This window comes from Tachyglossus aculeatus, chromosome 1 (genome assembly GCF_015852505.1).
Source record: "Tachyglossus aculeatus isolate mTacAcu1 chromosome 1, mTacAcu1.pri, whole genome shotgun sequence".
Lineage (NCBI taxonomy): Eukaryota > Metazoa > Chordata > Mammalia > Monotremata > Tachyglossidae > Tachyglossus > Tachyglossus aculeatus.
This window is the reverse complement of record NC_052066.1, coordinates 3,174,207-3,187,383: the sequence shown is the minus strand read 5'-3', so window position 1 is coordinate 3,187,383 and position 13,177 is coordinate 3,174,207. Positions and strand designations below refer to the sequence as shown.

At 45.2% G+C, this 13,177-nt stretch overlaps 1 protein-coding gene across 1 annotated transcript in view; it reads left to right on the top strand.

Annotated features, from left to right (window-relative positions):
• CFAP221 (cilia and flagella associated protein 221) overlaps positions 1-13,177 on the top strand; it is a 164,435-nt gene that overhangs the window by 89,598 nt on the left and 61,660 nt on the right. Inside the window, 2 exon segments of the mRNA XM_038747004.1 lie at positions 6,890-6,977; positions 11,842-11,931. Of these exon segments, the coding sequence (XP_038602932.1) occupies positions 6,890-6,977; positions 11,842-11,931 (178 nt within the window).

Here is a 13,177-nt window from a genome sequence, read left to right as displayed (position 1 = left end):
ACAACGGGCTCACAATGGTCACCCACTACAGTCCTCTACACATTCATTCATTGATTTAATCCTATTTATTGAGCACTTACTGTGTGCAGAGCACTGGACTAAGCACTTGGGAAGTACAAGCTGGCCAAAGATAGAGCCGGTCCCAACAGCGGGCTCACAACAGCCGCCCACTACAGTCCTCTACGCATCCATTCATTCATTCAATCCTATTTATTGAGCGCTTACTGTGTGCACAGCACTGAACTAAGCGCTTGGGAAGTTTAAGTCGCCCAAAGATAGAGACGGTCCCAACAACGGGCTCACAAAAGCCGCCCACTACAGTCCTCTACGCATCCATTCATTCATTCAATCCTATTTATTGAGCGCTTACTGTGTGCAGAGCACTGGACTAAGCGCTTGGGAAGTCCAAGTCGGCCAAGGATAGAGACGGTCCCAACAACGGGCTCACCATGGCCGCCCACTACAGTCCTCTACGCATCCATTCATTCATTCAATCCTATTTATTGAGCGCTTACTGTGTGCAGAGCACTGGACTAAGCGCTTGGGAAGTCCAAGTCGGCCAAAGATAGAGACGGTCCTATCAATGGGCTCACAACGGCCGCCCACTACAGTCCTCTACACATCCATTCATTCAATCAATCGTATTTATTGAGTGCTTAGAGACGGTCCCAACAACGGGCTCACAACAGCCGCCCACTACAGTCCTCTACGCATTCATTCATTCATTTGAACCTATTTATTGAGCGCTTACTGTGTGCAGAGCACTGGACTAAGCGCTTGGGAAGTCCAAGTCGGCCAAAGATAGAGATGGTACCAACAACAGGCTCACAGCAGCCGCCCACTACAGTCCTCTACACACTCATGCATTCATTCAATCCTATTTATTGAGCACTTACTGTGTGCAGAGCACTGGACTAAGCGTTTGGGAAGTCCAAGTCGGCCAAGGATAGAGACGGTCCCAACAATGGGCTCACAACAGCCGCCCACTACAGTCCTCTACACATCCATACATTCAATCAATCAATCAATCAATCGTATTTATTGAGCCCTTAGAGACGGTCCCGACAACAGGCTCACAACAGCCGCCCACTACAATCCTCTACACATTCATTCATTCATTCAATCCTATTTATTGAGCGCTTACTGTGTGCAGAGCACTGGACTAAGCTCTTGGGAAGTCCACGTCAGCCAAAGATAGAGACGGTCCCAACAACGGGCTCACAACAGCCGCCCACTACAGTCCTCTACGCATTCATTCATTCATTTGATCCTATTTATTGAGTGCTTACTGTGTGCAGAGCACTGGACTAAGCGCTTGGAAAGTCCAAGTCGGCCGAAGATAGAGACGGTCCCAACAACGGGCTCACAAAAGCCGCCCACTACAGTCCTCTACGCATCTATTCATTCATTCGATCCTATTTATTGAGCGCTTACTATGTGCAGAGCACTGGACTAAGCGCTTGGGAAGTCCAAGTCGGCCAAAGATAGAGCCGGTCCCAACAACGGGCTCACAACGGCCGCCCACTACAGTCCTCTACACATCCAGTCATTCAATCAATCAATCAATCAATTGTATTTATTGAGCGCTTAGAGACAGTCCCAACAACGGGCTCACAAAAGCCGCCCACTACAGTCCTCTACACATTCATTCATTCATTCGATCCTATTTATTGAGCGCTTACTGTGTGCAGAGCACTGGACTAAGTGCTTGGGAAGTCCAAGTCGGCCAAAGATAGAGCCGGTCCCAACAATGGGCTCACAACAGCTGCCCACTACAGTCCTCTACGCAGCGCTTAGAACAGTGCTTGGCACATAGTAAGCGCTTAATAAATGCCATTGTTATTATTCAATCCTATTTATTGAGCGCTTACTGTGTGCAGAGCACTGGACTAAGCGCTTGGGAAGTTCAAGTCGGCCAAAGATAGAGACGGTCCCAACAACGGGCTCACAACAGCCGCCCACTACAGTCCCCTACACATCCATTCATTCAATCAATCAATCGTATTTATTGAGCGCTTAGAGACGGTCCCAACAGCGGGCTCACAACAGCCGCCCACTACAGTCCTCTACACATTCAATCATTCGTTCAATCCTATTTATTGAGCGCTTACTGTGTGCAGAGCACTGGACTAAGCGCAGGGGAAGTCCAAGTCGGCCAAAGATAGAGACGGTCCCAACAATGGGCTCACAACAGCCGCTCACTACAGTCCTCTACACCCAACAGGTAGCCAGCCTTGCCTTGGCATAATGGATAGAGCCCGGGCCTGAGCGTCGGAAGGTCATGGGTTCTAATAATAATGATAATAATCATCATCATAATAATGATGGCATTTATTAAGCGCTTACTATGTGCACAGCACTGTTCTAAGCGCTGGGGGGAGATACAAGGTGATCAGGTTGTCCCACGGGGGGCTCCCAGTCTTCATCCCCATTTTCCAGATGAGGGAACTGAGGCACAGAGAATAATAATAATAATGGCATTTATTAAGCGCTTACTATGTGCAAAGCACTGTTCTAAGCGCTGGGGAGGTTACAAGGTGATCAGGTTGTCCCACGGGGGGCTCACAGTCTTCATCCCCATTTTCCAGATGAGGTCACTGAGGCCCAGAGAAGTGAAGTGACTTGCCCAAAGTCACACAGCTGACAATGGGTGGAACCGGAATTCGAACCCATGACCTCTGACTCCAAAGCCCGGGCTCTTTCCACCGAGCCAGCCTGCTGTTGAGTAGGGACCGTCTCTCTACGTTGCCAACTTGGACTTCCCAAGCGCTTAGTACAGTGCTCTGCACACAGTAAGCGCTCAATAAATACGATTGAATGAATGAATGAATGAGCCACGCTACTAGGTTCCCCAACTTGTCTGCTCGGGGGCCTTGGGCAAGTCCCTTCACTTCTCTGGGCCTCAGTGACCTCGTCTGGAAAATGGGGATGAAGAAGCGCTTAGTCCAGTGCTCTGCACACAGTAAGCGCTCAATAAATACGATTGATTGACTGATTGATTGACTGTGAGCCCCACGTGGGAGAGGGACTGTGTCCAACTTGATTACCTTGTATCTAACTCAGCGCTTAGAACAGTGCCCGGCACATAGTAAGCGCTTAATACCACACACTAAGCGCTCAATAAATACAATTGCATGAATGAATGAATGAATGCCATTAAAAAAAAACAAAAACAGGCATCTACTACAGTGCTCTGCACGTGGTAACTACCCAAAACTGTGTTCTGCTCCCGGATAGTGCTTTTCACATGGTAATTGCCTGGTATAGCACACTGCATACAACTGCTACCTCAATCAATCAATCAATCAATCAATCAATCGTATTTATTGAGCGCTTACTGTGTGCAGAGCACTGTACTAAGCGCTTGGGAAGTCCAAGTTGGCAACATAGAGAGACGGTCCCTACCCAACAGTGGGCTCACAGTCTGAAAGGGGGAGAGAGTACCTCAAAATACTTCCTCAAATACCACAAATACAAATACTACTACTATTGATAGTAATGATAATAATAATAATAATAATAATAATAATAATAATGGCATTTGTTAAGCACTTACTATGTGCCAAGCACTGTTCTAAGCACTGGGGGGGATACAAGGTGATCACCTTGTCCCACGTGGGGCTCACTGTCTTAATCCCCATTCTCCAGATGAGGGAACTGAGGCTCAGAGAAGCTAAGTGACTTGCCCAAGGTCACACAGCAGATATGTGGTGGAGCCGGGATTCATCATCATCATCAATCGTATTTATTGAGCGCTTACTATGTGCAGAGCACTGTACTAAGCGCTTGGGAAGTACAAATTGGCAACATCTAGAGACAGTCCCTACCCAACAGTGGGCTCACAGTCTAAAAGGGGGAGACAGAGAACAAAACCAAGCATACTAACAAAATAAAATAAATAGAATAGATATGTACAAGTAAAATAAATAAATGAATAGAGTAATAAATATGTACAAACATATATAACCCATCATTCGAACCCATGACCTCTGACTCCAAAGCCCGGGTTCTTTCCACTGAGCCATGCTGCTTCTCTGAAGCATTATTATTATTGTTATCATTATCCCAGTGCTTAGAACAGTGCTCTGCACATAGTAAGCGCTTAAGAAATGCCATCATTATTATTATTATTTCTGCTACTACCACTGCTACCACTACCGCTACGACTACAGCTTCCTCTAAAATAATAATAATAATAGTGGTATTTGTTAAGCACTTACTATGTGCGAAACACTAATTACTACCACTATTACTGCTGCTACTACTACTGCTACTACCACTAGTAATAATAATAATAATGATAATAATAATAATAATAATGATGGTATTTGTTAAGCGCTTACTATGTGCCAAGGACTGTTGGAAGCGCTGGGGTAATAATAATAATGGTATTTATTCAGCGCTTCCTATGCGCCAAGCACTGTTCTAAGCTCTGGGGTAGATATAAAGTAATCAGGTTGTCCTACGGGAGGCTCACAGTCTTAATCCCCATTTTACAGATGAGGGAACTGAGGCACAGGAACTGAGGACAACCTGATCATCTTGTAACTTCCCTAGCGCTTAGAACAGTGGTTTGCATATAGTAAGCGCTTAATAAATGCTATTATTATTATTATTATTATTATTATCTGTAAAATGGGGATTGACTGTGAGGTTACAACCTGATCACCTTGTAACCTCCCCAGCGCTTAGAACAGTGCTTTGCACATAGTAAGTGCTTAACAAATACTATCAAAAAAAAAAAACCAAACAGTTGGTAGACGTGTTTGTAGCCCACAAGGAGCTTACAGTCGAGAGGCCTGTGCAAATACAACTACTGCTACTACCCTTGATACTGCTGGAACCTGAGAAGCAGCGTGGCTTAATAATAATAATAATAATAATAATAATAATAATAATAATAATAATAATAATAATAATAATAATGTTGGTATTTGTTAAGCGCTTACTATGTGCAAAGCACTGTTCTAAGCGCTGGGGGGATACAGGGTGATCAGGTTGTCCCACGTGGGGCTCACAGTCTTAATCCCCATTTTACAGATGAGGAAACTGAGGCACAGGGAAGTGAAGCGACTTGCCCAAGGTCACACAGCAGACATGTCGGGGAGGCGGGATGGCTTAGTGGAAAAGAGCCCGGGCTTGGGAGGAGCCCAAGCTTGGCGGATTCGGGATTTGAACCCATCACCTCTGACTCCAAAGCCCGGGCTCTTTCCACTGAACCACGCTGCTTCTCCATCCTTCCCCCTCTCCACCCCCCTCATCTTACCTCCTTCCCTTCCCCACAGCACCTATATATATATATATACATAGTATATACTATAGTATATACTATATATACGTATATATATATGTATATATGTTTGTACAGATTTATTACTCTATTTACTTATTTATTTTACTTGTACATATCTATTCTATTTATTTTATTTCATTAGTATGTTTGGTTTTGTTCTCCGTCTCCCCCTTCTAGACTGTGAGCCGACTGTTGGGTAGGGACCGTCTCTATACGTTGCCAACTTGGACTTCCCAAGCGCTTAGTCCAGTGCTCTGCACACAGTAAGCGCTCAATAAATACGATTGATTGATTGACCTCTGACTCCAAAGCCCAGGCTCTTTCCACTGAACCACCCTGCTTCTCCATCCTTCCCCTCTCCAACCCCCTCATCTTACCTCCTTCCCTTCCCCTCAGCACCTGTATATATGTATAGCTGTTTGTACAGATTTATGACTCTATTTATTTATTTATTTATTTATTTATTTATTTATTTATTTTACTTGTACATATCTATTCTATTTATTTTATTTTGTTCGTATGTTTGGTTTTGTTCTCCATCTCCCCCTTCTAGACTGTGAGCCCACTGTTGGGTAGGAACCGTCTCTCTATGTTGCCAACTTGGACTTCCCAAGCGCTTAGTCCAGTGCTCTGCACACAGTAAGCGCTCAATAAATACGATTGAATGAATGAATGAATGAATGAATGAATGGGGACTGTGTCCAACTGGACTATCTTGTATCACCTAGACTGTGAGCCCACTGTTGAGTAGGGACCATCTCTCTATGTTGCCAACTTGGACTTCCCAAGCGCTTAGTCCAGTGCTCTGCACACAGTAAGTGCTCAATAAATACGATTGAATGAATGAATGAATGAATGAATGGGGACTGTGTCCCACCCGACTATCTTGTATCACCTAGACTGTGAGCCCACTGTTAGGTAGGGACCATCTCTCTATGTTGCCAACTTGTACTTCCCAAGCGCTTAGTCCAGTGCTCTGCACACTGTAAGCGCTCAATAAATACGATTGATTGATTGAATGAATGAATGAATGAATGAATGAATGAATGGGGACTGTGTCCAACCCGACTATCTTGTATCACCTAGACTGTGAGCCCACTGTTGGGTAGGAACCGTCTCTCTATGTTGCCAACCTGGACTTCCCAAGTGCTTAGTCCAGTGCTCTGCACACAGTAAGTGCTCAATAAATACGCTTGATTGATTGATTGATTGATTCTCGACTAGTAGTAGTCCAGGCCTGCGACGGGGCATCCCGGGGTGGGTTACTACTGCTACTGCAACTACCCCTGATACTTCTAGAGCCTGAGAAGCAGCGTGGCTTAGTGGAAGGAGCCCAAGCTTGGTGGATTTGGGATTTTTGCCCATGACCTCTGATTCCAAAGCCCAGGCTCTTTCCACTGAGCCACGCTGCTTCTCAGTCAAGCAATCAATCAATCAATCAATCGTATTTATTGAGCACTTACTGTGTGCAGAGCACTGGACTAAGCTGTTCTCGACTAGTAGTAGGCCAGGCCTTGGACAAGGTGTCCCGGAGTGGGGTTTGGGGGTGTCTGGCCTCCCCAGGATCACCCCTCTGTGTCGGTGTCCCCCACGCAGGCAGGTGCACCTTGGCAAGGAACCCATCTCGGACAAGTTCAGGCGGGAACTTTTGGAAGAACGGCAGAGGCAGGCGGAGCCGGACCAGGTCAGCGTTGGCGCCGGATGGACGGACGGATGGACGGACGGACGGTCTCACCTCCACAACATCACTAAGATCCGCCCTTTCCTCTCCATCCAAACTGCTACCCTGCTGGTTCAATCCCTTCATGCTTGACCAATTCCTTTCTCTGTCACTCCCCCTCCTCCCTCATCCCCCTCTCCATCCCCCCCCCATCTTACCTCCTTCCCTTCCCCACAGCACCTGTATATATGGATATATGTTTGTACAGATTTATTACTCTATTTATTTTACTTGTACCTATCTATTCTATTGATTTTATTCTGTTAGTATGTTTGGCTTTGTTCTCTGTCTCCCCCTTCTAGACTGTGAGCCCACTGTTGGGTAGGGACTGTCTCTATATGTTGCCAACTTGTACTTCCCAAGTGCTTAGTACAGTGCTCTGCACACAGTAAGTGCTCAGACTGAGCCCCTTCCTTTCTCTTCCCCATGTCTCCCTCTCCATCCCCCCATCTTACCTCCTTCCCTTCCCCACAGCACCTGTATATATGGATAGATGTTTGTACATATTTATTACTCTATTTATTTATTTTACTTGTACATATCTATTCTATTTATTTTATTTTGTTAGTATGTTTGGTTTTGTTGTCTGTCTCCCCCTTCTAGACTGTGAGCCCACTGTTGGGTAGGGACTGTCTCTATATGTTGCCAACTTGGACTTCCCAAGCGCTGAGTACAGTGCTCTGCACACAGTAAGCACTCAGACTGAGCCCCTACCTTTCTCTTCCCCATGTCCCCCTCTCCATCCCCCCATCTTACCTCCTTCCCTTCCCCACAGCACCTGTATATATGGATATATGTTTGTACCTAGTTATTACTCTATTTATTTATTTATTTTACTTGTACATATCTATTCTACTTATTTTATTTTGTCAGTATGTTTGGTTTTATTCTCTGTCTCCCCCTTCTAGACTGTGAGCCCACTGTTGGGTAGGGACTGTCTCTATATGTATATATGTTTGTACAGATTAATACTCTATCTTACTTGTACATATCTATTCTATTTATTTTATTTTGTTAGTATGTTTGGTTTTGTTGTTTTTCTCCCCCTTCTAGACTGTGAGCCCACTGTTGGGAAGGGACTGTCTCTATATGTTGCCAACTTGGACTTCCCAAGCGCTTAGTACAGTGCTCTGCACACAGTAAGCACTCAATAAATACGATTGATTGATTGATTGATTGATCACCAAGATCCGCCCTTTCCTCTCCATCCAAACTGCTACCCCGCTGGTTCAATCCCTTCATCCTTGACCTGTTCCTTTCCCTGTCACTCCCCCTCCTCCCTCGTCCCCCTCTCCATCCCCCCATCTTACCTCCTTCCCTTCCCCGCAGCACCTGTATAGATGTATATATGTTTGTACAGATTTATTACTCTATTTATTCATTTATCTTACTTGTACATATCTATTCTATTTATTTTATTTTGTTAGTATGTTTGGTTTTGTTCTCTGTCTCCCCTTTTAGACTGTTAGCCCACTGTTGGGTAGGGACTGTCTCTATAAGTTGCCAACTTGGACTTCCCAAGTGCTTAGTACAGTGCTCTGCACAAAGCGCTCAATAAATACGATTGATTGATTGATTGATTGATTGCCAGGGGACAACACAGTAATAAACAGGCACATTCCCTGCCCACAACGAACTCCCTGTCTAAAGGTTTATAACTGTGGTATTTGTTAAGCGCTTACTATGTGCCAGGCACTGTACTAAGTGCTGAGGTAAAGCAGCGTGGCTCAGTGGAAAAGAGCCCGGGCTTTGGAGTCTGAGGTCATGGGTTCAAAAAGCGGCTCCGCCAAATCATCAATCGTATTTATTGAGCGCTTGTACCCTCCCCAGCGCTTAGAACAGTGCTTTGCATATAGTAAGCGCTTAATAAATGCCATTATTATTATTATTATTCCTTACAGATGTGTCAGTTTGGACACAGTCCCTTTCCCCATCTTAATCCCCATTTTACAGATGAGGGAACTGAGGCATAGAGAAGCAAAGTGAGTTGCCCAAGGTCACACAGCAGACAAACGGCAGCATCGGGATTAGAACCCAGGGTAGGGACTGTCTCTATATGTTGCCAACTTGTACTTCCCAAGCGCTTAGTACAGTGCTCTGCACACAGTAAGTGCTCAATAAATACGATTGATTGATTGATTGATTGATTGATCCTTCTGACTCTTGGGCCTGGGCTCTTTCCTTTAGGAAAGGACATGTCCACTTCATCTCCCAATGCGCCTGATTCTAACCTGTCATAGCCTGCCATATCACAGAGAAGCAGGGTGGCTCAGTGGAAAGAGCCCGGGCTTTGGAGTCCGAGGTCATGGGTTCTAATCCCGGCTCCGCCAAATGTCAGGTGTGTGACTTTGGGCAAGTCACTTCACTTCTCTGCGCCTCAGTTCCCTCATCTGTCAAATGGGGATGAAGACTGTGAGCCCCCCATGGGACAACCTGATCACCTTGTAACCTCCCCAGTGCTTAGAACAGTGCTTTGCACATAGTAAGCACTTAATAAATGAGATCTTTATTATTATTATTATTCTCTGTACGTCAGTTCATCATCATCATCATCATCAATCGTATTTATTGAGTTCTTACTGTGTGCAGAGCACTGTACTAAGCGCTTGGGAAGTACAAGTTGGGAACATATAGAGACAGTCCCTACCCAACAGTGGGCTCACAGTCTAGAAGGGGGAGACAGAGAACAAAACCAAACATATCAACAAAATAAAATAAATAGAATAGATATGTACATGTAAAATAAATGAATAAATAGAGCAATAAACATGTACAAACATATATACATCTATACAGGTGCTGTGGGGAAGGGAAGGAGGTAAGATGGGGGGATGGAGAGGGGGACGAGAGACTGTGAGCCCCACGTGGGACAACCTGATGACCCTGCATCCCTCCCAGCGCTTAGAACAGTGTTTGGCACATAGTAAGCGCTTAAAAATACCATCATCATCATCAAGGAATCAATTCCTTCCTCTCCCCCTCGTCCCCCTCTCCATCCCCCCATCTTACCTCCCTCCCTTCCCCACAGCACCTGCATATATGTATATATGTTTGTACATAGTTTTTTACTCTATTTATTTATTTAATTTATTTGTACATATCTGTTCTATTTATTTTATTTTGTTAGTATGTTTGGTCTCTGTCTCCCCCTTTTAGACTGTGAGCCCACTGTTGGGTAGGGACTGTCTCTATATGTTGCCAATTTGTACTTCCCAAGCGCTTAGAACAGTGCTCTGCACATAGTAAGCGCTCAATAAATACGATTGATGATGATGATGATGATGATCAATTCATTCAATTGTATTTATTGATTGCTTACTGTGTGCTGAGCACTGTACTAAGCTCTTGGGAAGTCCAAGTTGGCAACATATAGAGACGGTCCCGACCCAACAGCGGGCTCCATCATGTCCTCTTCACCACCCAATGCCTCTGGCCTACTGCCCAGACCACCACGTGTCTGCTGTGTGACCTTGGGCAAGTCACTTAATCAATCAATCAATCAATCGTATTTATTGAGCGCTTACTGTGTGCAGAGCACTGGACTAAGCGCTTGGGAAGCACAAGTTGGCAACATATAGAGACGGTCCCTACCCAACAGTGGGCTCACTGCTCTGTGCCTCAGTTCCCTCATCTGTCAAATGGGGATTAAGACTGTGAGCCCCCCGTGGGACAACCTGATCACCTTGTATCCCTCCAGCGCTTAGAACAGTGCTTTGCACATAGTAAGCGCTTAACAAATGCCATCATCATTATTATTATTATTACCTGGCTCATAGTAAGCGCTCAACATATACCACGATTCTTATTATTATTGTTATTGACCATTTCCCTCTAGATTGTGTGCTTGTTGTGGGCGGGGAATGTATCTGTTTGTTGTTATAGTGTCCTCTCCCAAGTGCTTACTATAGGGCATTGCACACAGAAAGTGCTCAATAAATATGAATCAATCAATTAATCATATTTATTGAGCACTTACTGTGTGCAGAGCACTGTACTAAGCGCTTGGGAAGTACAAGTTGGCAACATATAGAGACAGTCCCTACCCAACAGTGGGCTCACAGTCCAAAAGAAATGAATGGATGATGATGATGGTATTTTTTAAGCGCTTACTATGTGCCAAACACTGTTCTAAGCGCTGGGGTTATAAAGGGTCATCAGGTTGTCCCACGTGGGGCTCACAGTCTTCATCCCCATTTTACAGATGAGGGAACTGACATACAGAGAATAATAATAGTAATAAGGATAGCATTTATTAAGCACTTACTATGTGCAAAGCACTGTTCTAAGCGCTGGGGGTATAAAGGGTCATCAGGTTGTCCCACGTGGGGCTCACAGTCTTCATCCCCATTTTACAGGTGAGGGAACTGACATACAGAGAATAATAATAATAATAAGGATAGCATTTATTAAGCGCTTACTATGTGCAAAGCACTGTTCTAAGCACTGGGGAGGTTACCAGGTGATCAGGTTGTCCCACGGGGGGCTCACAGTCTTCATCCCCATTTTACAGATGAGGGAACTGAGGCCCAGAGAATAATAATAATGGCATTTATTAAGCACTTACTATGTGCAGAGCACTGTTCTAAGTGCTGGGGGGGATACAAGGTGATCAAGTTGTCCCCCGTGGGGCTCACAATCTTAATCCCCATTTTGCAGATGAGGGAACCGAGGCTCAGAGAAGTTAAGTGACTTGCCCAAGGTCACACAGCCAACATTTGGTGGAGTCGGAATTCGAACCCATGACCTCTGACTCTAAAGCCCGGGCTCTTTCCACTGAGCCACGCTGCTTCTTCTAAATCAATGAACTTTCCCCCCATCTTCCCACCAGGGGAAAAAAGGAGGCCCGGACCTCGAGGAGGAATTTCAGCGAACCAAGGCGGAAGTCATCAGCCAGCGGGTCATCCGGAACTTGAGCGAGGTGGGTGCCAAGCGCTTAGTACAGTCAAGCGCTTAGTACAGTGCTCTGCACACAGTAAGCGCTCAATAAATACAATTGATGATGATGTCTCCCTCCAGTTCTTCCCCTGCTTTTTTGTTTTTTAATCATATCTGCTAAGCGCTTACTACGTGCCAGGCACCCTACTGAGGGTAGGGACTGTCTCTACATGTTGCCAATTTGTACTTCCCAAGCGCTTAGTCCAGTGCTCTGCACACAGTAAGCGCTCAATAAGTACGATTGATGATGATGATGATGATAGATACAGAGTAATCAGGTTGGACACAGTCCCTGTCCCACATGAGGCTCCATTTTCCAGATGAGGTCACTGAGGGGCAGAGAAGTGAAATGACTTGCCCAGGGTCACACAGCAGAGAAGCGGCGGAGCCGGGATTAGAATCAATCAATCAATCAATCAATCAATCAATCGTATTTATTGAGCGCTTACTGTGTGCAGAGCACTGTACTAACTGCAGTGCACTGTGTGCCGAAAAGCAGCGTGGCTCAGTGGAAAGAGCCCGGGCTTTGGAGTCAGAGGTCATGGGTTCAAATCCCGGCTCCGCCACTCGTCAGCTGTGTGACTTTGGGAAGTCACTTCACTTCTCCGGGCCTCAGTTCCCTCATCGGTAAAATGGGGATTAAGACTGTGAGCCCCACATGGAGCAACCTGATCACCTTGTAAATTCCCCAGCGCTTAGAACAGTACTCTGCACATAGTAAGCGCTTAATAAATGCCATTATTATTATTATTATTATTATTATTATTATTATTATTATTATTAAGCGATTGGGAAGTATAGGTTGGCAACATATAGAGACGGTCCCTACCCAACAGCGGGCTCACAGTCTAGAAGGGGGAGACAGAGAACGAAACCAAACATATCAACAAAATAAAATAAATAGAATCATCATCATCATCATCAATCGTATTTATTGAGCGCTTACTGTGTGCAGAGCACTGTACTAAGCGCTTGGGAAGTCCAAGTTGGCAACATCTAGAGACAGTCCCTACCCAACAGTGGGCTCACAGTCTAGAAGGGGGAGACAGAGAACAAAACCAAACATATCAACAAAATAAAATAAATAGAATCATCATCATCATCAATCGTATTTATTGAGCGCTTACTGTGTGCAGAGCACTGTGCTAAGCGCTTGGGAAGTCCAAGTTGGCAACATCTAGAGACAGTCCCTACCCAGCAGTGGGCTCACAGTCTAAAAGGGGGAGACA